Raw genomic sequence first — 27001 nt, 5'->3', positions numbered from 1 at the left:
AATTAATATAATTTATATTCATTTATATTTATTTATAGATTTCATTCATAAAAACTCCCAATCGCTTGGCGCTTGCCCAATTCATATTTACTTGAGTATATATTATCATTATTATAATATATATAAAACTTATACATTACGAGTGGACATAAACCGATTTGCTGTTTACGTTATTGTTAGGGTTCATTAGCTAATTCCAAGTGCTGCCAAAAATTTAGGCTACATTTAGTTAATATATATATATATATATATATATATATATATATATATATATTTATATTAGTTTATATACATTATTATACATATATAGCATTATTTTATCCAACAGGCGCCTCATTCGGCCAGTTCCAGCAGCGACTAGAGCCAACATCAAAGGGATATGGTGAACAGTGGCAGCGATAACGCCGCCGCAAAGGATAGCAGAAAGATGCGCTGACCGGAGCTACTCAGCGCACTCGCCTGGCACAGCAGATCCTCCGGAAAGATCTCCAGTATGGGCAAATGGCGACCCGATGTGGGATCGTGGCAGGTATTGGCACGCGCACGCTGTTCGCAAAGAACGAAAAGTTAATTAATATCGAATTTTACAAAATATAAAAGCTAGTTTAAGATATCCATATAATCGAAGAGAATCTGTCAGATATATTTAATACATGTCATGTATTTGTATATGTAAACTACAAATAAATCAGAGTTTAGCCTATGCTAAATACTAAAGAATCTCCTAGCTGAAAATGTGTCTTCATAATACAAAAAAGTGTCCCTAAAGAACCAAAAAGTAACTGTGAGATACATGTATAACTGTGAAGTTCATAAATATTTTTGAAATACTGAAGTATGAGTAGAAAACCATTTGTAAGATACCAAAATGTATCTGCGAAGTAAAACAGCATATGTGAGATACAAGGGTATATTCCAAACACAAATGTATCTCAAAAATACTGAAATGTATAAATGTATGATTGAAATATATAAGTATCTAAAGATAAAAAACTATCTATAAGATACAAAATAATCTGCAAAATACGAAAATACAAAAGTATCTCTAAGATACAAAAAGCATCCGTGGGATCCAAAAGTATATGCGTTTATCTAATAGATACAAAAGTATCCATAGGATCCAAAAGTATCTGTAAGATACAAATTATCCGTAAGATACAAAAGTATCTGTAAGATACAAAAGTGTCTGTAAGATACAAAAGTATCTGTAAGATACAAAAGTATCTGTAAGACACAAAAGTATCTGTAAGATACAAAAGTATCTGTAAGATATAAAAGTATCCGTAAGATACAAAAGAATCCGTAAGATACAAAAGAATCCGTAAGATACAAAAGTATCTGTAAGAAACAAAAGTATCTGTAAGATACAAAAGTATCTAAGAGACACAAGAGTATCTATAGGATCCAATATTATCCAAAAGGTTCAAAAGTCTGTAAGATACAAATGTATCTGTAAGATACAAAAGTATCTGTAAGATACAAAAGTATCTGTAAGATACAAAAGTATCTAAGAGACACAAAAGTATCTATAGGATCCAAAATTATCCAAAAGATACAAATTTATCTGTCAGATACAAAAGTATCTGTAGGATCCAAAAGTATCTAAAAGATATTAAAGTATCTGTAGGATCCAAAAGTTTCTGTAAGATACATACGAATCTGTAGAATCCAAAAGTATCTGTAAGATACAAAAGTATCTAAAAGATACAAAAGTATCTAAAAGATACAAAAGTATATAAAAGATACAAAAGTATCTAAAAGATACAAAAGTATCTAAAAGATACAAAAGTATCTGTAGGATCCAAAAGTATCTAAAAGATACAAAAGTATCTAAAAGACACAAAAGTATCTAAAAGATACAAAAGTATCTAAAAGATACAAAAATATCTAAAAGATACAAAAGTATCTCAAAGATACAAAAGTATCTCAAAGATACAAAAGTATCTCAAAGATACAAAAGTATCTCAAAGATACAAAAGTATCTCAAAGATACAAAAGTATCTAAAAGACACAAAAAAAATCTTAAAGATACTAAAGTATCTAAAAGATACAAAAGTATCTGTAGGATCCAAAAGTATCTAAAAGACACAAAAGTATCTAAAAGATACAAAAGTATCTAAAAGATACAAAAATATCTAAAAGATACAAAAGTATCTGTAAGATACAAAAGTATCTGTAAGATATATAAGTATCCGTAAGATACAAAAGAATCCGTAAGATACAAAAGTATCTGTAACATACATAAGTATCTGTAGGATACAAAAGTATCTGTAAGATACAAAAGTATCTAAAGAATACAAAAGTATCTAAAAGATACAAAAGTATCTAAAAGATACAAAAGTATCTAAAAGATACAAAAGTATCTAAAAGATACAAAAGTATCTAAAAGATACAAAAGTATCTAAAAGATACAAAAGTATCTAAAAGATACAAAAGTATCTAAAAGATACAAAAGTATCTAAAAGATACAAAAGTATCTCAAAGATACCAAAGTATCTGTAGGATCAAAGAGTATCTAAAAGATACAAAAGTATCTGTGAGGTACAAAAGTATCTGAAAGATACAAAAGTATCTAAAAGATACAAAAGTATTTAAAAGATACAAAGGTATCTAAAAGATACAAAAATATCTGAAAGATACAAAAATATCTAAAAGATACAAAAGTATCTGAAAGATACAAAAGTAACTCAAAGATACAAAAGTATCTCAAAGATACAAAAGTATCTCAAAGATACAAAAGTATCTCAAAGATACAAAAGTATCTCAAAGATACAAAAGTATCTCAAAGATACAAAAGTATCTAAAAGATACAAAAGTATCTGTAGAATCCAAAAGTATCTAAAAGATACTAAAGTATCTAAAAGATACAAAAGTATCTCAAAGATACAAAAGTATCTCAACGATACAAAAGTATCTAAAAGATACAAATGTATCTAAAAGATACAAAAGTATCTAAAATATACAAAAGTATATAAAAGATACAAAAATATCTCAAAGATACCAAAGTATCTGTAGGATCAAAAAGTATCTAAAAGATACAAAAGTATCTGCGAGGTACAAAAGTATCTGAAAGATACAAAAGTATCTAAGAGACACAAAAGTATCTATAGGATCCAAAATTATCCAAAAGGTTCAAAAGTCTGTAAGATACAAAAGTATCTGTAAGATACAAAAGTGTCTGTAAGATACAAAAGTATCTGTAAGATACAAAAGTATCTGTAAGATACAAAAGTATCTGTGAGATACAAAAGTATCTGGAAGATACAAAATTATCTGTAAGATACAAAAGTATCTGTAAGATACAGATTTATCTGCAACTATCTAAAACTATCTAAAGGATGCAAATGTATATGTAAGATACAAGAGTATCCGAAATACAATTATATGTTAGATATAATAGTATCTTTGTAATACATGGTACTCGTGGGAGGAAAGGTAGAAATGTAACTGTGTCTCTGTATCCATACAACTGCAACAGTGAAGTACACAATTTGTGACGAGTAGAGCTATCTGTGCGAGACAAAAGTATCTGTAGTATGCATCACATGTGAATGCAAACTATCTTTGCTGCTGCAAAAGTTACCGCACAATAAAAAAGTATCTCTGCAGTGCAAAAACGCAGCGTTGCCGTTGTAATTCAAACTCCAACTCCAACTCAGACTCAAACTTTAACTGTCGATATACAATAAAAGTAAATGCGAGCTATCACGACGACTTGCAGCAGCTACCTTCGCATTAAGCTGAAAATACTTGAGATACTTTCGACATATTGTTGAATCGCTGTGTGAGACTTTTTAATTGAGTGTCTACTGTGTGTGTCGAGAGTTAGTGAAATTCTCTGAGCCAAGTTAACTTAACTTAATCAAATAAAAAGAAATAAAAGCTTACGCGCATATCGGCAACCGATAGGGGTAGCTTTTGCACAAATGAATTGGAAGTGAATAGAAAAGAAATCAAAAATAGATCAAGAATTATGTTTATTATTTGCTTTGGTTCATTGGGATGATGACGCACCTGCACCATGCGCTTGAGATCATCCTTCTGGATGACCTTGATCTGCGCCGACTCCCGCAGCCAGCGGCGCAGCCAATGCCCGAACCAAACCAGACCGCACTCGCACTCGAGGGGATTGTGGGCGGTGTTGAGGCCGCCCATGATGCTGCGCGTGCCCACCGCATCCCAGTAGCTCTTGTTGGGGTAGAAGCTGTCGGCGGCCAGCGCATTGATGCGATTGTGCGAGATGTCGATGGACAGGTGGGGCACCTTGCGCAGCGTATAGAATATGCCTGGCGGCAGATCGGAGATGCGCGTGTGCGAGATCTTCACGCGCAGCCGCTGATTACGCGCGAGCCCAGCGAGGGCGTCGGGCGAAATGGTCTGCACATTGCTGCCATAGAGCTCCAGCAGCTGCAGCTTCGTGTTGTTGGCCAGCTTGGCCAGCAGCTGCCCACCAATGTTGGGCTCCAGGCAGTGGACGCGCAGTTCCTGTAGTCCCGGCAGCCGGGCCACCAGCTCGCCCAGATTCGCATGAGAGCTGGCATGGAGTTTGCGGAGCGAGCGCAGCTTGGCGAAGGCCTGCGGATTGGCCACCTTCACGTCAAGCAGACTCAGCTCGGACAAGTGGCGCAGGCTGAGCAGATCGTGCAACGTGATGCGGCGCAGCGGATTGTGCGCGAGATCCAGCACCCGCACGGAGGGCGGCAAGTGCTCCACAGCGCAGCTGGCATTCACCAGCTTGTTGTGGGAGACGTTGACATGCCGCAGATGCCGCAGCCCGCCGAGCGGCGACAGCTCCTGCAAATAGTTGCCGCTGACGTCCAGATAGGAGAGCAGCGGCAGCTTCAGCACCGGCAGCACATAGAGCCCCATGTGATGGAGTATTAGCTTGCGGACGCGCGGCGTGTGCACGAACACCTCTCGCAAATTGGTCGTGACGAGCGGATTCTCGGAGAGATCCAGATTGGTCAGATTATTGAGGAAACTAAATGTGTTATCCGGCAGTATGGTGATGCGATTGCGGGCCAAACTTATGTCGTAAAGGAACTGTGAGTTGACAAACATCGAGGCGTCCAGATACTCCAGATTGTTGTGCGACATCTGAATGGAGCGCAGCGTGAACCCGATGTCCGTGAAGGCGGGGACGGGCCAGATGCTCAGCTGATTATCGGATATGTCCAGAAACTCCAGACGTGTGTTCATGAACACCTCGCGCGGCAGAGCGCGCAACCGATTCGAGCAGATGCGCAGAATTCGCAATTTGCGTAAATTTGAGAACTGTTCCACCTGCAGCTGATCCAGCTGATTGTGGCTGAGGTCCAGCTCCTGGAGACTGTTCAGGCCCTGAAAGCTGCGACGTCGCAGCGAGCTGAGATTGTTGTGCGACAGATTGAGAATCTCCAGGAATTCAAGGTCGCCGAAGGCGTGGCTCTGCAGCGCGCCTAACATGTTGTGGGCCAGGTTGAGGAAGCGCAGCGTGTTGGCCAAGTTGGTGAAGCTATCCGACTTGGCCACGTGATTGTGGCTGATGTCCAGCTGGTATATGTACATATAGCTGCTCAGCTCATCGTCAAAATGCGAGATGTGATTGTGGCTCAGATTGAGCCGCAGCGGCGTGGTGGCATTCGAGACGTAGTGAAAGGCCTTCAAGGATAGCGAGCAGAGCTGATTATGCATCAGATCCAAGGCCGCCAGGTTGGGCAGGACAGTGAAGGCGGCATGGGAAATGTTGCTCAGGCGATTGTACGAGAGGTCTATGTAGCGCAGGAATTCCAGATTGTAAAATGCATGACGTGCAATGCTGCGCAAGCGATTCGATTGCAGATTCAGCGTCTGCAGGTCGCCCAAATTGTGAAACGTTTGCGGCTCCAGGCGCTCCAAGGCATTGTAGGAGAGCTCAATCTCCACCAGATGGCTGTGCGCATCCGGCAGGAAGAGGCCCTGGGGCAGTGCCTTCAGCTGATTGAAGCTCAGATTGATATAGCTCAGCTCGCGCATCTGGGCAAACGATTCGTTCGAAATGCTCTTCAAATTGTTATTGTCCAGGCCGAGCCAAATGAGCTGCGAGAGCGGCAGCAGAGCATCCAATGGATCCAGCGACTCCAAGCTCCTGGCGGGAAATACGGCAAACGAGAGCTCCAGTATTTTCAGCGTATGCGAGACATTCTCAAACACCAGAGGATGGTGTATGGTGATGTCGTTGAAGCTCAAGCTGATCTCCTGTATCTGCTCCAGGCCCGCAAACGAGCCGAGATGCAAATGCGTTATCTTATTGTTCCTGAGAAGTATCGTCTGCAAATTGGCCCCCCAACCGTCCACGGCAAAGATGCCCTCGGGTATGTCGGCTATAGAATTGTAGCCAATATTCAGATAGGACAGCTGTGTGTAGTTCTTCAGTCCGAGAACGGGAATCATCGTGAAATTGTTGCCACTCAGGCTGAGCACTTTGAGATTCTCGGTGAAGGTGGGCAAGTTGTTCAGCTGATTGATATGGTTGGAGGTCAGATACAAATATCTTAAGCGATGCAGCGTAGATATAGCCACAGGCACTGTAGTCAGATGATTTCGCTCGAGGTCCAGATACTCCAGTGTGTCCGTGAGACCATCAAAGGCGGCCGGGTGCACTCGACTGATGGCATTGAAGGCCAGCACAAGGTGCACAATGCCCGTGTCCTTGAACACCTCAGCGGGCAGGTGAGCGATGTAGTTCTGCTCCATGTTTAGCGCACGGATGTGCACATCCGAATAGTTTTGCTGAAAGTAATCCGACTCCAGCTGCTCAATGCAGTTCTGCCCCAGGTCGAGCTTCTCCAGGTGCATGCGCAGCGGCCGCTGCTGCAGCTCCTTCCACTGGACGCTGCGCAGCAAATTGTCCCGCAGGCTGACGATGCGCAGCTCCGGCAGGTGCTCGAACAGCTGATGCGGAAAGACGCTCAGCAGATTGCTGGACAAGTCCATGGTCACCAGCGAGCGGGGCAAGTAGTTGGCTGCCACGTGAGTGATGCGATTATTGGACAGATCGAGCCACAGCAGCTTCTGCAGCTGCTCGAACGGACGACCACTGCCCGCACGTTCCATTCCACCCGTTCCAGCCGCATGCAGCGCATTGCCCGATTCCGCGCGGTTCTGCACGGCAGCCAAGCTGCTCGGCTGCGAACTGTTGTCGCCCGGACCTAGGGACGAGTCTAAAGCGCCACCTGGCGACACCTCCGTAATGTCATTCCCTGACAAATGTAGCGAACGCAGAGTATCGTGCAGCGCCTCCCAGTTGCCATCCAAGCTGGTTATGTGATTGCTATTGTGAATGGAAAATGGGATAATTCAATTTAGTGGGGCAAAATACATTACTTATTAGAATGCAACATTTAAGAGATGGTATCTATATAAAAGATTCAATTCTATATATCGAAGTCTATAAAAGTCTCCTTATAGTGAAAGCTAAAGCTGATATTTTTTTAAAGTCCTACGAATCTGTAACTAAATTTCTCTCGCTGCATTTCATGTTGTAAGTTATTTATTTCAGAATAAAAATATCCCACTTTATTTTATTGTTTTGCAAAAGTATCTGTAGGATATATGTAAATATCTATGTGTAAGAGAAAAATACAATTTAAAGCTGATTTTTTTTTTTTTTTTTGCCAAGAAGTTATTTAGAATCTCTTTTTTTTCGGTTATTTATTTATTTTTTAAGTACCTTAATCTTATCTCATAAATACTTTTTACACTATATAAACTGCGCAACATATTTGCATCTATCAAAACATCAGTAAGTCACTCAAACAGTAAAGCCATTGTCTCTCTCTCTCTGTCTCTCTCATTTTCTGTATTTCACAGTGATGGACTTGAGAGCGACGCAAAGAGCTTTTCGATTGTCATTTGTCAGCGCTGAAATTGAACTCAATCCACTTACCGTTGTGCCACAAGACGTGTGAGTGAGTGCAGTCGCTGCAGTGCCTCCAGTGGCAGCTGCTGCATCTTGTTGCCGGAGATGTCCAGTGTCATTAAAGAGTACGTCATGGTGCTGTGGAAGAGTGTGTATATCAGAGAAGGAGAGAGAGAGAGATATAGTCATTATGTGTTAGCTTTATTATTGTTGTTTTATGTATTTTTGATATGTTTATAATACTAAAAGTTTTGCTAAACTTTGAAAGCTAAGCCTCGCCACGCCCCGGCGAAGCGCCCCTCTGGTTATTGAGGTGCTGCATGCCTTTTGACATAACCAGCACACAAGTCGGAAAACAAATATTTAAACTTAATTAACGCACCGCACACCCAGCGACAGCGGCAGAGGCAGAGGCAGCGGCAGCGAGTCGTATGACCTAACCTAACCCAACCCCCCTCTGGACACACTCATCGACATTTCGTTACCGCTGCACTCCATTAATAGTTACACATAAACACACACACACACACACACATACAAAATAAACAGCGAAAAGTATAAGCAGACAGAGGAGGCAAAGCGCAGAGGAGTGCGCAACAGAGTAAAAGAGCGACCTCAATTATGAAAACCACGAGGTTTTACAAACAAGCATCAGGCTGCTTTAGAGCCTGGGCGCCCCTTGTTCTTTGTTCGCTTTGTTGTTGTTGCTGTTGCTGTTGTTGTTATTATAACTACTACATTGTTGTTGGCTGTCGGCTGTTGGCGACGAAGAATCAAACGCAAAACACAAACCGAATTTTTGTGGCTCCTTCTACTTAGTCTCTATCGCTCTCGCTCGCTCTCGCCTTAAGCGCCTTCCTCCGGCATCAGTTGTTGATGGCGGCTGTTTTCGGTTTGCGTTTTGGTTGCCGTTTCCCGTTTACCGGTTGCTCGCCGTTCGCTTTTGCTGTTGCTGTTGTTGCTATTATTGTTGTTTTACTTGTGGTCTCACATTTGAGTTGTGTGCGTGAGCGAGTGCGTTTGTCATCAAAAGACTCTATGTAAATATAGCAAATTCGCTGTGTACTCACTCAGGCATACACATATGTATGCATATTCATAAGTCGAGGGCAGTTCAAAGAGTAGCTTCAAAAACGTGGTATCAAAGCAAAGTTAACAAATCTGACTTTGATTATCAATTAATTTTACAATATAATTCGTAATACAATACAATATATTCGAGATAATATTTGTATGCATATTTTTTATACATCTCCGCTATGTCTTTGAACTAACCTCGCTTAGGTTTTCCTTATTTATTACAATCTTCAAAGGACGAAATACTTGGAATTCATTGTATCTAATATCAAACACCATATCCTTTCCACATATTTATAGATAACCGAAGACTGTGGCAACCCACATGCATACATACTTACGTATAAGTTATGTACGTATATGTATTTGTATACATGCAAAAAACAAAGCTATGTTCACATTTGACACACTAGCGAGCGACACGCGACACAAGCAGTAAAATAACACACGCACACTCACACACTCACGTACACCATCGCACACACTCGCTAACCTGCGTGTAAAAAATTAATCATGCATGCAATACAAACAAAAATTGGACGTAAGCTGGCTAAAGGCTTTCCGATCTAACGATTAGGCAAATATACTTTCATTGGGATCATTAGCAGATGGCTAAGAAACCGACTAAACTTCTTACTTGGTGATTTCATAATTTATTCAGTGAAGCTCTTTAAGCAGGCGATATCACGATATTTGAGAGGGGTTATGAAATATATCATTGATTTCTTAAACTATTTATTATTAATATATTAAGAATGAATTGTACATTTTGTAATAGTATAGTTAAAACTTAAAACGGTAAAAAGAGCTAATTTTAATATAATAAACTGTTTATATCTTCAGACAAAAACGATGCTAAATTTTGTATTCATCAAATACATGTCTATTTGTATATTTGTATGTACATGCATGCGTATATGTATATTTTATTGCTTATATCTTTAACTATAAATTTGCTTGGTATTTGCCGTAAATCGTTTATAAACATGTTCAATCAATAAAATCAAACAATAAAATATACAAATAAATATATAATCCTGTTTATTTATCTTCAAAGCTTATTTTAAATGCAAAAAGTCAACGGCCAACCTGCAAGCGCTGCCCGATTTCTGTTTATATACAATTAAAATCAAAATTTCCTAGCACACCCTCGAGGGGCGACAGCTCCAAGCAGATTTTTTTTTCAAATTTGGGTTCAAAAGCAGCTGATCCATTCCCCATTATCCCCATTTCTTTCTCTGCTCTTGAAGATACATATGAGATGAGATCAAAAGCAAGACGCATAATGCTAGCTGCCGAAAAGTAAATATTCTTCTTAAATATCTTGCTCTCGAAGCAGTAAGGGTCGCTCTTGTACACACATGATATTTGCATTCTTTGCGCTCTTTTAGCACAAGCATATGAAACGGGATCAAAAGCATAACCGATTAAGGTGACTATAATTAACTGAGTTAATACTCATACCCTTACATTAAGCAGCCGACCTACTCACACTAACATATGTACGTACATATATACGAATGTATGTACATATATCCATAGTTTGTGCTCTCTGCTTGCATAATGAGATGTAACGAGGTCAAATGCATGAGCACTAATAGGCACTGCAAGCAGCTGACTTGCCTTCCATACTCTTTACGGCTTTGTAGTCAATTGATTACTATGGGAGCTGTGAAGCATACCTAACGACGACCCACTCATACTAACATATGTATGTACATACATGTATGTATGAAATCCAAATTTCTTACTTTACTCTTGAACAAACATTTCAAACGTGATAAGAAGAAAAGGCGATAATTCTTGCTGCCGAAATGTAACTCCTCTCCCGCTCTCTTAAAATCAATGGATGCATAGTGTAGAAATACTTGCTGCCAACTCTGTTATCCATGCATTGCATGCGAGCCATTCGCGCTCACATTATACATATGGGCATTTCTCCAGAAAGGTCAACCGCAGCCAAACCTTCGACCCTGATTAAAACTAAAAAATAAAAAAAACTACTCAATATTTTTCAATCAAATAAAAAACATTGTAAAGATGTGTGAATTTCTAATAATTTAAAATTATTCATAATAAATTGTCACTTAACGTTTCGCTAAAATCTCAGGTTGAACTGTTAATTTAAAAAGCGACTTACGTTTTTTCTAGCCTGCGAACCTCATGGTTTTTTGTGATTATCTTGAAAACTAACCTTTGCCTAAAATCAGATTTAGAACCAACTATAGAGCTAATCCAGAGCTAAAGGATTCACTGTTCGTCAAAATAAAAAAATGTTTTGGCATTTCCTTTTTTTTTTTTTTTTTACTCAAAAACGTACGAATGTCACATTCGCCACTAAAGAATTGCCCATAATAATTGTGCTCCTGTAGCAGAACCAAAGTAAGAGCAACAATGGCGAGCACAGATAACAGTTATTTCCCTTGCTCTCAAGCTTAACGTCGATCCACTCGCACTCTCATATTGTCTAGATTCCTTGCTCTTGCTCTATACTCTTGCAGAAACATATGAAATGAGATCAATTGCAGAGCGATAATGACGTTTGTTGACAGCTGAGCTGTCTCTTTGCAGCAATGGTTCTGCGAGTGAAGCATGCCTAGCAGCCGACTCACCCATACTTACATACTCCAGACATTCGTTGCTCTACTTCAGCACATACGTGAAACGCGACCTTGTGCTGAGCTCTCAGCTGTGCAGCTATCTCACTCACGTGCACACACAAGCGCACTGCGCATTCTGCAGTCTGAACATAGAAAATGGGATCGGTAAAATAGCTGAGCTATCTCTTATATACTCCACAGAAAAATGTACTCAGTGGATAAACACTTGTTGCCAGCTCTGTGAGCCGTGCCTTGCACGCACGTATACGCACATTTTACAGTGGAACACATTTATTTACTTTTGTATTATTTTTAATTGTACGCTGTTAACAGCTAAATTATCGGTTTCACTTATTTTTAGCTTTCGTGGCTTAAGTCTATTAATAAATAAATTGATTGTGCTTAAAAGAATTTCTTTCTCTTCACAATAAGAATAATTATGGCTAAGACACACAGAGACCCAAGCAGACCATAGCCAATATAGGCCAGCCATTTGAGATTGTTCGATCCATTGGCTTCCCTGACGACATCATCCCGCGATATACAGTTATACGCTAATGAGCTGCAAAATACTTGACAGTTGTCGCCTTTCGTAATACACTTGACCCAATCGAAGCAAGGCTTCGTATGATCATCCGCACAGAAGTTCAAGCAATTCGCTGAGCTAAGCAATTCCAGGGAAGTTCCGTTCCGGAACCAGCACTGACAGCTATTTCTACATTTATCCAAAAACTTGGGAATGTTATCAACGTCCGCCCCTCTGACCGTTATCAGCGACAGCAATGCCCAGAGCCACGCATGCCGTAACATGTTTGAACAGTCGATGAAGTGACAGGCAGCACGATCCAAATCCAACTGAACTCAGCAAGCATCCAACTTCTTCTCGAGTAATTCCCGATAAGCCAGCTGTGGCTGCATAGTAACGAATATGTGTCCAGTAAATATACGGGTCAATGAGATATAAATATATATATGTATTATATAATATAATACATATTTATTGTACAACTGATATCAGAGCAAGAAATCAATTACCATATTATAATTTCTGCATCATATATATTATATTATATTATTATATTATTACATATATTATAAATTGTAATTGATAGCGAACATGAGGAAATCTGCATTCTTCAGATTATTATTAACCTCGATTTCTATATTAACAAAATACGAAATATAAGTGATAAAGGCAGGGATACAGTACATACATATTTATGTATGTAAATATGTTTATATGAGATTTTCTTGAAACTGGATGGTAAGCAATAATACGAGGCTTTGCTGAAACATTTTGCTAAATGTGTTAGGGTAATCGCATCGCATGATACGAGGGATTCTTTAAGCCGTTTCCGAATGTGAAGGTATGGAAAGGCGTTGAATATGATTCGAGAATTTCTTAAAACATTTTTCTGAATGTGAAAGTAAAGTATGCCATGCAAGGGCTTCAGAATTATATACAAGAGTTTCTTGGAACCACAGTAACATGAAAACCATGGAAAAATTAAAATAGAACTATTCTTTCTTCTTTAAATTACACAGTAGCTCACAGCTTATATGATCCATCATAAAATACAAATTGCATAAAAATTTGAAAAGAATAGAGATTTTTGAAAAACTGAAATATTTTTCTTTTCGATATTCAGTGACATATTAAACATAATTTATTTATTCATTTTTTATGCATAACAATAACAAAATTATATATTCATGATTTCTCTTTATTTTCTTTATTTAGACTCTCTATATATAGTTTTTCTCTGCTTATTCAGCTGCTCATGTTGCCCGCATCCATCCGTAGATGCCTTTCAGAGTATTTCAAATTGTGGTTTTACAACTGCTGAGCTAACTTTTCGAGTAACATGCGACGCAAGACACTGCAAATGAGCATGTGTGAAAGAGAGGGTGATAGAGGGAGGAACAGAGCTAAAGAGTAGGTGTGGAATTGGATGCTTGGCGTAATTTTAGCCACATTTTTGTCAGGTTTGTGCACATTAATTAGTTTGATTTAAGTTGAGATGTGGCCTGTTGACGAGCGACTCGTCTGTCTATTTGCCCGACCAGCCCCTGCCCCTCCCTCAATCCCCTTTGAGCTCCAGCTATTACCCTTTTATGCACATTATCTGTTTACTTTTGCATGTTGTGGTAGAGCAGAGGAGGGTGGGTAGGCGTGGTAGGGGCAGGGAGAGGGGCTAAAGTGGGGGCCTTAAAAACTGTGCAAACTGTTAACGCACGTCCATTTAACTTTACCAAATGTGTGTGTGTGTGTGTGAGGGGGGAGGGGTTTTGCGGTGGTCGTGCAATGAGGGGCCATGCGGGGCGTGAAGCAGGGGGCGTGTCTGGTTTGGTTTGAGTTCTTTGTGCTCGTTAAAAAATTTTCGCGTTTCATTTCATGCCGCCCAAAAGGAAAACCCAACAACTGCCAAATGCGGTCGAGTGGTAAAAAGAGAAAGAGCACACAAAAGCGCACGAGAGAGCGAGAGTGGGAGAGAGGAGCGAAAGAGACAGGCATACAGTGTTTGATGTGATGTGTTGTGTGGGACCATAAAAAAGCTGACGAAATATGTGCTTGTTGTACGCCGTCCGTCCGTCCGTTCGTCCATCCGTCCGTCCGTACAACACTCTCCATGCATATTTCGAGTCCGTTTGCCGCTCTCCTGTACTCCTCCTGCAGGGTATTTGAGCTGGCGAGCAACACATAATTGCGGCATAGCCGAACCAGCTGAATGCTTATCAGCAAAAAACTAACGTCAAATATTTCCATCTCTCTTGTTAGCATCTCTTTCTTTATTTTTTATTTTTTATTCTTTTTTTTTTTTTTTTTCACTTTTTACTGCATAATTTAGAGTATCTCCTCTGCTTTGCTATTCTGTCTGTAGAATAAGAGGTGTCAGTAGTAATTTTAGTATAAAAGAACGAATAATTTTAGTATAATAAACTATCCATTCTTTTATTTACTTGTAGTATTTGTAAAGTTTCCTTTTTGTTGATTTGCATACACCGTATACACTATATATATATTGTATTTTACTTATATTTTATAAGATTAACAACTATTACTCGTATATATTATCTTTGCATATTATTTTACATTTACTTCAACTTTGCCTCTTATTCTTTTAGCTTCTTTTCTATATGGAATAATAATAATTTATATTGTTATCTTTATCTTTTCCTTCTTCTCTCGCTCTCTCTTTCTCTTTCTCTGTCCGTCTCTCTCTCTCTCTTTCTCTCTCTCTCTCTGTGTCTCTCTATCATTGCTTCTGTAGTTCTCCTCGTATTCCCTCTTTTAATTTGATCTCTAAATCTCTCCCTCTCTCTATATAATGGCTGATTATATACGTATTGGATAGATAAAATATACATATGATAGAGCGAGCGAGTGACCTATATAGAGAAATGTTAAAAGGGAGGATAATATACACTTTATCACATGCATCATATATTATCTATCCTATACATACGTATTATGGATCGGTTACTAAAAAGAGAGAGTAGTTGCTGATCCACATAGAATCTTCATATATATTCGTTTGCTTACCTTTTCATTCAATGCAATTCAAAAGTTAAATAAAACTGTTTTCTCTGAGTTTTCATAACAGATATTTATAATTGTCCACTAAATGTGCATTGTTGTTTCTTTTTTTTTTTTGTCGCTAGGGTATTAAAATGTCGTTTAACTGTAAATTTGTTTTTTTTTTTTTTTTTTTTTTTTTTTTTGTTTGTTGTGTTTAACTCGCTTTGCTGCTGCTGTGTTCTTCTTCTTTTTTTTTTTGTGATTATTTACACTCAAACAAATAGCGCTTGAAAGTTTTTCTTTTGCCCAGCCGTGTGTCTGAATATGTGTGTGTGTGTGTGTGTATTTTACAGTGTTCACCATGCGAGTTTGCATTTCCTGCCTGCATTTTCAGCCTGAGTGCCCCATGAAACACTCCCAAACAGTGAAAACGCAGCATAACCAAATTCTCTCCCCTCTGTGCTTTCTCCTCGCACTCCTGCCCCTGTCCCATCGCCCCTTTGTCTCTCGCAGTTACCTCACTTACCCCGTCAGCCACCGGCTCCTGCTAGTCGTTCGTTAAACTTAATTTTACGCCTTTTTTACAGCTTGCAGTTATATGTTGTAAATATATGCGTGTGTGTGCGTATGTGTGTGTGTGCGCGCACTACAAACACATAAACACACACAAAAATGCCAAAGAGAAAAGAAAAAACAAACGTGAAAAACTGCCGCACAGCGGCCATATAAATAGGCCTGGCAAAACTGTCGCATCATCAGAATAAATGAAATACATATGTGCATATGTGTGTGTGAGTGAGTGTGTGTGTTTATGAGCCAGAGTGCATCATCATGGCTCAGCACTTATGCGAAGAGACCTAATCGCAAATGCCAGCACACGTAGCCCTAACTCCAATGCAATGCCACGCCTCCCTACCCTAGCCACTGGCCGCAACGGCACACCGCCTGCTCTGCCCATACACATCGTGCCGACCTTCACACTCACCTGAAACTGCGCTCCGATATGTCCTGCAGCTCGTTGTCGATTAGCTTCAGCGTCTTCAGCCGCAGGCCCTGAAACGTTTCATCGTCGACGCTCTGCAGATGCGTGTTCGACATTTCGATATATCGCACGCTGCTGTGTATGAATTCTGCAAGAGAGATAAGAGTGAAAAAGAGTGTGAGTGAGTGTGAGTGAGTCAGGGGTAGAGTGACATATGCATGTGTGTGTGTGTGTCTGTGTGTGTGTCGAATATATTGATGTGGCATCGGCGACCAAGTCAAAGTGATGCTGCCTGCCAGCATTGGCCGCCACCAGTTCATCATTCAAATTGATTTTAAACGGCATTTGAAGCGTTTCCCATAACCCGAGGGAACAGTTCGAGCCACGCTCCGGCCTCATCTCGCCTCGACTGGCCTACAGCCCCCACCTCCAGCAGAGGACTGGGGCTAACGATGATGGCTTTTGTTTTGGCAGTTTGATAGCAGGCGCGTTAAAGCAAATGGGTCATCAGCGAGCCATTGGCCCACACAATAGACTAGAATCAGAAGGGGAAAGAGCGAAAGAGAGAGAGAGAGAGAGAGACATAGAGGGAATTGCCTGCTGGACTGGTTTGGGCAGCACTTTGATTTTTATGCGCTTTTTCCTTTCCCAGCAACCACCCGCCATAATAGGACAACGACCAAAGCAATTTAAAAGGCACTTTAGATATATTGGAAGAGTGACATCGTTGGCAAAACAAACAGCACGCTGCAAACGCTTGACTTGATTGCCCAACAGCAACAACAGGATGACGCAGAAAATGACGAAGAAGAAGACAGAGAAGCAGAAGAAGAAGCTAGAGCCGGAGCAGGAAGACTAGAGAGCAGCCGCAGCAGCAGCAGCAGGAGCCGTAGTGGCAGCAGCAGCAGCAGGAGCAGTAGCGGCAGCAGCAGCAGCAGCAGCAGCAGCACCAGGAGCAAGAGTATCAGCAGCAGTTGCAGCAGGAGGAGCAGGAGGACTAGAGAACAGTAACAGCAGCAGGAGGAAGCTGCAGGCAAAGCAAAGAACTGCACAAAATTTATATAACATTAAGAGCCAAATAGCTAAGATAATTTTGACCAAGAGCAAATATGCGAGGGAATACTGAATACAGTGAGAGCAGAGAACATAAAAAAGGGTTTTCAGAGACGAGGGTTTTTAGCGAGGAGAGGGACAGTTAAATAATGTGCCACTCACTTGAATAGGTCTGAGTTTTTTTTTTTTTTTTTTTTTTTTTATGATATCTCATTAACGAACACACCGATTTGAATGAAATTAAGGTTGTAATATAAAAAAGTCAGACAAACAAAAGCTACGGATCTGAAAATTTCGATTTAATAGAGTTTTTTAAGAAATGTTGAAAAATGTAACGGAAAATATTTTAAGAACTTTAACTTGCATTTGCTTAAGTACACAACACAAACAAGATAGATAAGCTCTATGTGGAGATCTATAAATAGTCAAGTTAGAGGTGAATGCTTAATCGAACTAAACAATGATTAATTGAAGAAAATTCCTCCTTATCTACAGTAGATAGAAAATGAAAAATATATATCACATATAAAACATAATTCACTAATGCAACTGCTCAAATATCCTGTCAAATCATGCCGTGTCAGCTGATATAGGAGAATAAATTTCATTAATTTCAATTGAGAGTTTTTTTACTCACTGGCTAATTTGAATTCGAGCCCCATTTGTGTGCCCTCTCCCACCCACTTGCCACCCTCCCCCCGCACCACTCCCTCGCTCATTGTTGGGCCATCTAAATTGGCGTGTAATCCGTAACTGGATAAACAAGCTGCGGGTCAAAAGGCCAAGCACCTGCTACATAGTTTTAATGGGCGCCACAATGGCGAGGCGCCACGCGTGAGTCGGCGAGGGGCAATCGGTGAGTTGGTGCGCTGGCGCGTGGGCGAGGGGCAATCGGCGAGTGTCGCAATTAATTTGCGATTCGCTGAGCATGTGTTAATTAACAATAGCGACAAGGTCCTTCGAGTGCGCGGCCGGCCTAAGCGCACGACCACGCCCACTCCACGACGCCTCTGCTGGCGTCGGGTGACCATGTGTTTTTAGCCTGATTATATGAAATGTGGCTCCAAAGGGAATTTCCGTGTCATGCCTGTCAGCTTAAATTATGGCCTGGCCTTAGCTCAAGTAAAGCGGCAAATGCGACGCGCCACGCCCCCAACATTCGCGCGCTACGCCCGATGGCCAAAAATAAAAAGAGACACCATTTTCTTGTTGTTGTTGTTACCGTTGCCGTTGTCAGTCGAGTGCGGCATGTGGAACGCGTGGAATGGGCCAGACCCGAGCGGAACGAGCGAAATGCAGCGGCCAGAAAACTCTGACGTGCAACATGAAAATGCACTTTTCGCTTTTAATTGAAAATTTTTTACGTGAATTGTCATTGCCATGAATACGGCTACGGCTACGGCTACGGTTCTGACGCTGGCCCTGTCTCTGCTTCTTCTTCTTTTTCTTCTACTACTATTTTTATATATGTATGTATACATTTTTGGTACACTTTCATTTGGTTTCGTTTTGGTTTTTGGTTGCGAAATCTCTGTTTTTTTTTTTTATGCACGTTTACATTGAAAGAGATTTTGGGGTATATTGGCTTTCTGTGTCTCTATTGTAGCTGGAGAGAAGTGTGCGGGCAGTATAGATTATAGATTTATTAGAAAGCATAGATTATTATTTCAGAAGAGAGGATGAGATATCAGATAGATAGATTTATGGAATATTATAGCTGTACACCGAATCTGTATCATGCCACTGTAGACTCTTTGGGAAATACTGATTTACGCCTATTCGAAACAATTTAATAACTACGATCAATTCGAGCCAATGATTGATCATGGAACATCATTTTGATGATTTATAATTATTTCATTCCACGCCAGTTATCAGAATTTCCTTCAATTCTCACCCACATTCCCAGCTTGAACAGGTATTAAAGAGTCGGTTACGCTCGTTCCGCTTGATATATTGTTGTTGCTGCCGCATGTCTCGGTTTTCGTTTTATTTTTAGTTAGCAGGCTCTGTCTGACAGCTTTCAAAATAAGAGAAACAGACACAGAGACACATGGATTGACATATACAATATGCATGCGAGAATATGTATGCATGTGAGTGTGCCGTTCTGCGTGTGTGTGCACTAAAGTCAAAGTGAAATGCGAATGCAATTGCAGATTGTCTGGGATTGTCATTGATTTGGCCATGAGCATTTCAGCAGCAATTCAACTTTACAGTCGACTGCACTTAAACAATTAATGAACAATTACATCCAGGCATCGAAATTAGTTCAGCAAAATCTCGAACAAGTTTTTTACCATGTGCTATTACCATGGCACACACATAAGCTGTAGAAACTTTCTATAGAAATTATTAATTGAATTTGGTTTTCAGCTTAATCAATTCGATTTAGTCATAGTCTGAACAGATTGAAAATGTTAATTGAAGCTCTAATGGGTCTTATGTGTATCTGACAGAAGGAGGCGTGGCAGAGCAAGTCAAGTTTGTGGTGCATAGAAAATGCAACTGTAGGTAATACTTACTAAGTAATACTTAGTTACTTAGCAAATAATTAAGTATTTCTTAGTAGTTGACAGCAAAGCCGAACAGGCGAACCTAATGGAGAGTGTAATAGCAGAGTCTAACAGCACAGTCAGATATTGTTATGTTAAGAGCAGAGTCCCATAGCAAAGTGTAATAGCAGAAAGTAACAGCGAGTCTAATAGCAAACAGCTCAGTCAAATACTGTTATGTTAAGAGCAGAGTCTCACAGCAGAGCTCAACAGTGGAGCCTAACAGCATAGCATAACAGTGCTCAAGAGCAAAGTCTAACAGAGAAGTCGGATATCAGAGTCAAATAGCAGAGTTTGATACTGTGAAGCTAACAGCAAAGTCAATTAGCAGATTATGATTGTGTAACAGACTAACAGAAGGGCTTCACAGCGCAGCCAAAATGATCAATTTAGCACTGAACTCTAGCAGTAGAGCTCACTACTGAGTGGCAGGGGTAGCCTTTTAACAGTGTCTCAGTGTTTGCCTGAGACTTACAGCTTATTTTTTTTTTTTAATTCATTTTTATTAGGAAACGCCAGAGCATCTTTTTACCCTAAGTAGAGCTTATACAGATTACAGCTTATACAGGTACAATCCGACTGATCTAGCCTCAGGAAACGCAGGCTGCTGGCAGGCAGGCTTAATTTGGTTATGTATGAAAACTCAGCATATATCATATTTTCCTCTTCCTCCTATCCTCTGAATTTCCATGTTTGTATGTAGCATTTGTGCTTCGGCAAATAGACGGCCAGAAATGTCATCAAGTTGCTCGGAAGATTTGATTAACAAAGTTTAACTAGAACAACTTTAAAGTTATGCAAGTATTTTGTTATTAGCAAATTTCTATTAGAGAATCCTATCAACTCAAATCATGTGTATGTATATGTTCTGGTTATCTATACATATATATGAAAGCAGCAGGGAATGCGTAGAATATTGGTTTTCAAATTTGTTTTTTTTTTTTTTTTTTTTTTTGCATTTTCCTTGTGACTTTGACTAAACTTGAAATTGAAATTAATTTAGTTTGATTATAAATATTTGAAGCAAGTCTGCCGCTCTGGCCGTAAGAAATGCAGTTATTAAAAAATAATTTATTCATAAACGCATTTCATAATCATTTATTTATTTGCGCAGCTCAAATGCGGTTCGTTGCTTTTAAGACTGCAGAATTACTGTGAAATGTGTGCCTGAGTGTGTGTGTATGTGTGTGTGAGCGTGTGTGTGGCTAATACACACGCAGAGTAAACGACGATATATGCAAACAACTTACATCTTAATTACATATCGCATATTAATACAATATTAATCATACGCCCTGTTGACACGCGCGCACTGGCCAACTGGCAACGTGGCCAACAAACGCATTGGCTATGCAGGATGGCAGCTTCGGTGGGCGGGGCGAGTGTACAGAGAGGGTGTGCGAGTGTGTATGTGTGTGAGTGTGTGTGTGTGTGTCTATAGAATGTGTGCATATCTAAGCTATACAGCTGTTGCTGTAGCTGTTGTTGTTGCTGCTAGCATTGCTCTTGTTATGAGTGGACAACACACACATAACACACATACACTTGCACACACACTCGCACACAACATATGGCGTTAATAAACTTCTAGCTGCTGCGGCAGTTTGTGTTTGTGTCCATCGTGCATGTTGGCTTGTATTTTATGGCCTCAAGTCAATTCTCTGACAAATGGCGAGCATATTTATTTATTTACTTTGGCTGCCAACGTCGCCAACGTTGCTGCCCCCTTCCACAGCCACCCTGAGCCCCCCTTGTGCTGGCCACTCGTTTGCGTCACTTGCCAAGTGTTTATTCAACTTGCCAAAAGCAAGCAGAAAACAACCAAAAAAAAAAAAAAAAATAAAATAAATAAATAAATAAAAAATAAAAAAGACAGAGCTAAAGGGAAATATATGTATATACATATATCTGCTTATATACCGCAGTTAAAGTGTTTTGTGGCTTTGTACGAAACTCTTGCAAATTAATATTTAAATATGTTTTGCTTTTCCATTTTTATTTATTTATTTTAAGTTTTTGCTTTGGGCTCCACTGCACAGCGATAAATGAAATTATTTATGCAATTTGTGCTTACTTTTTCTTAGTTAAATAATAATAATAAAAATATGCATATTTATTTGCAGCCAAGCCAAATCATGCATAAAATTAATAAAAATAAACTCTGATAATTTCAGTAATTTCTGCTCAGTAACACAAATACCGCCAAATAATTTTGATGAAAACAATTTAAGCGAATATCAAAAGGGAAAAATCTGTTTGCAAAATATGTTTTGTCGCCCGCCCAGAAACTGTATATGTTTCAATAAATTGCATTTAAATAAATAAAAATGAAAATAGTTTACAAAAAATGCCCAAAGCGTAAATTTATTCAAATTCCTTTCAACAAAATGATTTCCTTTTTTATTGTGAGATGAAAACAAAATCAAAATAAACTCGTCGCCAGTCAAAGGGTTAATAATAATGCATTTAAAGAGCTTGAGGCTTTGTTTTTTTCTTGTACTTTGGATAGCTAAAAATGTACAATTTAACAATAAATAAATGCAGTTGAAAGGAATTTTGAATTAAAACACAATCCTCAAAGAAAACTGCTAAATGCTATTAAAACCTGTTGAAGTCAGTCGCTTCACAATGCACGCATACTGCTATTAAACGACTAAACCAGATATTGGCTTATTTTTATTTTTTGGCTTAGCCACGCCCCAAAATGCGTACCATGCACTTACTAAAACTATCAATAGCACTTCAAGTACAAAACCAGAGCCTGATAGCCGAGTCTTATACTGTTAAGTGAACAGCTAAGGCTATTTGCATAGCAAGATTGATTAATAGTAACAGCATAGCCCAATAGTAAAGTCTAACAGCGGCGTCTAATAGTATAACACTGTTAAAAGACACTCAATCGTGATTGTAGAGTATAATAGCAGAGTGTAACAAACAGAGTCCAAAAGCAGAGTTTGATACTGTGAAGTTAACAGAAATGTCTAAGTAACCAACAGCTGGAGAAAACAGATCAATTTAACAGCGGACACTAGCAACAGCCACGATTGAGTGGCTTTTAATAGTGAGCAACAGCAGTCCCTCGAGGAGCTGAGTCTAACAGCAGAGTCTCACAACAGAGTCTGAGAGCAGAGTCTATGGCACTGTTAAAATACACAGACTCACTCACTCAATCGTGAGTCTATTAAAGTCACACAATTTAACAGAGTCTGGTCTAATATAAAAGCACAAGGCAAGAATTTAACATCACACTTAGTCACTTATCCAGATGGAATAATTCTTCATCTATGATAATTTGGAGCAAATATCTAATTATGATGAAGAAGTCAGAAAACATTTGTATATTTTTAAAACAATTTGATTAAAATAAAAATAAACAAATTATTCTTCACAAAGAATTTTATTTGCCACTATGAAATAATTGAATTATTTCTTTCAAAAGTTAACAGAAAATATTTGATTCGAATTCATTCAATAGCAGAATATGGAATGAAATTAAATGGAATGTTTTTGGTATGTTTTTCAGGCAATTTTTAAAAATCGTTTCGCAATGAAGTCGTAAATCAAGTCTCTGCTCGCTTTGGATAGTTGTGAAACTATCTTTGATCTGAATGCTATCGCAGCCAGAGCAAAAACACTTTCAATTTCCATAGGCTGCCCATAAGGATGGAGCTCTCTCATTCCCACCCTCTCTCTCTCTCTCTCTCTCTCTCTCTCTCTCTCTCTCTCTCTCTCTCTTTCCCACTCTCCACTGCCTCTTAGCTTTTGACCTATGTGAACGTATGGGCTGATGAAGATTACGTCAGCTGAAAAGTTATTGTTTTGGTCGAGGCATTCATTGAGCCAAGGCGGCCAAGCATAAGAAGCGACTATGTGTGTATGTGTGTGTGTGTTTGTACTTTTGTGTGTCCTGCGATGCTGCAGCTGGAGGATGTCAGCAGCAGCAGGAAACGTGCAGCAGCTTGTATAAGCCTTGCTGCCTGCCTGCCTGCCTAGCCTGACCAGGCTCGGCCTGCTCTCTGTTAAGATATAGTTTCGGCATGAAAATTGTGGTCGAATTGAATATAGAGTGAATGCTGCTGCTGCTGCTGTAAGCATGTATATATATATATATATATATATATATATATGTGTGTGTGTGTGTGTGTGTGTGGCAGCTGCCCTGGGGGCGCATCAGCAACACTGGCCAAGCGTGAAAATGACCAGAAAACATTAAAAATAAATCTAAATTGCACATTTGTGACTTAAATATCATTTACGAGCCGAGCACAATGCCAAAATGTTCACTTGAAATTTTGCGCCCAGATATTGGCAAACATATTTCGTGCTTTGGCTCCCATTGATGGCCTGAAGGCAGCTTTATCGAAATATTTTGAATACGAAATAAGCTGAAATGGTTGCGTTTTTGTTTTTTTTTTTTTTTTTTTTTTATTATTATTTTTTTTTTTTTTTTGCTACACTCACTGTAGGACTTAACTCATTAGCTCCTGCGCTGCCAACTGGCGCTAGGTGAGGCCAGGCCTTTAAGTCGCTCTCTGTCGTAAGCGGCTTGGCGACTTAAAAACATCACAAATTTTGAGAGATTTTAGTTCACATTTGATGTTTCGTGTTGTTGGTGGCAGATTGTGAAGGAGTCTGTCAGTTGTTGGTTCATAATGCCACAGCGCATGGCAATCGTTGCTATGAGGCATGTCGATATTTATATATGCATACATCCCATTTGCCATGAGGGCTTAGAGCTTATTGTGGTAAAATTACGCTCAGCAATATTTTGCTGAAATTAATTGTTCTACTTTTGTCAAATGTTTGTAAATTATATTGCTGAAAATTTATGAGTAAATTAATGATCTTAGCAACAATCTGTAAATAGTTGGCAAACTATTTATGTTATTATATCGAAGTATACATTAAGTTGCATTGACTTGTGTTTAATATTTATTTATTTATTTTATAAAGTTAGATATAATTAAAAATTAAGATCTAACTTAATTTTAACAGCACTGGCTACTATGGCCTTCGGCTCTGTGTTTAATATAGAAGCTTGTCTTTTAAACACAATTACACAAAATTGTCCTAATATTTGTGAAAGTGTATGCCGTCCCTTTAGGTATTTATATATGTAAGCAAAATTAATTTTCAATTTTCAATTTTAGTTAGTTTAATAGGTTGACTTTGTTAGATGTATTAATACAAATTTCTAATAGATAATAATGATATTAATATCAATAATAAAATAATAGATATTATCTATATAAGCAGTCTATACATCTGCAGCTCTTGAAGGCTCTCAATTGACAATATACTTATGTAATTATATATGTATATACATATTTATTTATACTAACATTAAAGTGAGCTTATTATGTCTTAGTCAGTAATCATATCTTACAGAGTTACACAGACTTTCACAGTTACAGATTGTAATAATAACTAATACTATATTTGATAAATATTAAATATACATATGAAGTAGAGTCCACTTATAACGAGGCTCAAGGTCCCATCGGTATACCCGGAAGACACTTTAACCGTATAGGTTTACTCATATACGTTTTTCTGGGGCCAGAATTTCCGTCGCAATAGCCGTACGGACGTTATATAAGGAGTCGTTATAACTGGATTCTACTGTATTAGCTAAAAGTTAGTCAAATAAGTCAAAGGAGACTGAAACAGTTGTAGCTTTAAAGCTAGTCTAGTTAGACAAGTCTCAGAGCAACTAAAAAGTAACTATATAATATATATTTATATAGATAAATGTACATATGTATGTATCTATATGTATATGAATGCTTATATTATCTCTACATATAGTTTTGAGAACATATTTAACATGTCTGACAGAGTATTTTATATATTCTGCACAATTCAAATAACTTTAGTTCTATTTAATTTGTATTTTATTTTTGCAAGACATATTCGAATGTTCTGCCATTGCCGTTTGCTGCTGCTGCTGTTGCTGTTGCTATTGCTGCTGTCACATATTTTTGGCAACACAAATTTTGGAATTTTTAATGAATTTCAAGTCGTTGTCATCGTCATTGCAAATGTCCCCCGCTGTTGCTGCTGCTGCTCGTTGCTGTAGCCGTTGCCGTTGCATATTTGTGTGCGCTGAAAAGTATGCAACGTCTGATGTGTGCTAGCCAGGGCAGGCCAAAGCCAGGACAGGGCAGACAAGACAGGACATGGTGGACAGACGGGACAGCCGGGACAGACCAGGGCCGGCATGCCAGTGGTTGCTGTGGCCAAAAGCAAACCTAGCCACAGCACAATGTCCAGCTGTGGGCATTGGACGGCGGCTTTTGTGGGCGTGGCACGCAATTAGCCAGACTGTCAAGCAAAGTGTTTTTTTTTTTTTGGCAACCCACCTCGCCTCGCTTCGCTTCAACCCACTCCAACTCGTTTTTTTCACATTAGAATTGCTAATTGGCACAAAGTTTTGTGCATTTGCTGCAGTTTCTTCCAATGCAAGACATAAATTGCATTCAACTGAGACATTTGTTTGAATATATATATCTGCATACATATACATATACGTACATTTAAATATATATCTTCATAGATATATGTATAAGTGAGCAGATTGTAATTGCAATTGCTGAAACGCCCGTTTGCCCCCTAGAGGGCAAAAGATTTGTTAGTCAAGCTAATCAACAGCAGGGGGCAGACCAGAGCTTGGCAGACTCTGGCACAGCTTGGCCACTCTCTGAACAAATGCGTCAATTCATATTGAATAAAACATTATTATTTGAATACAAATTTCATGAATTTCATGCACACAGAAATTCCAATTAAATTGGTTTAAAGCGTCTTCTCAAAATGCATAAAAACGAATCAAATATCTCGATTGGAATTTCAGCCAAATGCAACGAAACTCATTTTGTCCAGACTTGAAGATATTTGTCTTTTGTTATTATTAATTATGGACAAAAAATCAGTTCATATCCACAAAAATACAAAAGAATATTACAATATATATTAAATTTATTAATTTCTGGTATTTAATTTGCTTATGCATGGAATTAAGAGAGTATATTAGCTCTCTCTCTCTCTCTCTGTCTTGCTTTAAGTTGTCTTTCTGATAGACTGGACCAATTGGCAATTGCCTTTTCTCATATTTTCTGTCAATATCCACATCGCTGGTTGTATATTTGTTGTTATCGAAATCATAGCGACCCTCTGTGTGGAGCAGTAGTAGCCATCTCGCTCCCACTTAGCAACACCCAGAGCCGAATTCAGCAGCAGGTATAGCTGTCTTGCTCTGACAATTCATCTTTCAATTGTCATTATTAGTGATGACACATACAATTTATTAATTGACTGAATTATTATTATTATTAT

The 27001-nt window shown here is 39.0% G+C and overlaps 1 protein-coding gene across 2 annotated transcripts in view; it reads right to left on the bottom strand.

The window, feature by feature from the left end:
• Nucleotides 1–283: 283 nt before the first annotated feature.
• The window catches only part of LOC6576336 (chaoptin), a 64787-nt gene continuing 38069 nt past the window's right edge, over nt 284–27001 (bottom strand). The window contains exons 3-7 of one of the 2 annotated variants that reach the window (XM_015165124.3): nt 16062–16206; nt 7907–8017; nt 4015–7291; nt 3889–3915; nt 284–546 (exon numbers count right to left, since the gene is read on the bottom strand). In XM_015165124.3, the coding sequence (XP_015020610.1) occupies nt 370–546; nt 3889–3915; nt 4015–7291; nt 7907–8017; nt 16062–16206 (3737 nt within the window). In that variant the 3' untranslated portion in view covers nt 284–369. The remainder of the gene's footprint in view (nt 547–3888; nt 3916–4014; nt 7292–7906; nt 8018–16061; nt 16207–27001) is intronic. The other variant, XM_002002291.4, reaches the window with a different exon arrangement.

The sequence above is a fragment of the Drosophila mojavensis genome, unplaced genomic scaffold (assembly GCF_018153725.1).
Source record: "Drosophila mojavensis isolate 15081-1352.22 unplaced genomic scaffold, ASM1815372v1 contig_36, whole genome shotgun sequence".
NCBI lineage: Eukaryota > Metazoa > Arthropoda > Insecta > Diptera > Drosophilidae > Drosophila > Drosophila mojavensis.
This window is presented reverse-complemented; position numbering and strand designations above follow the sequence as displayed.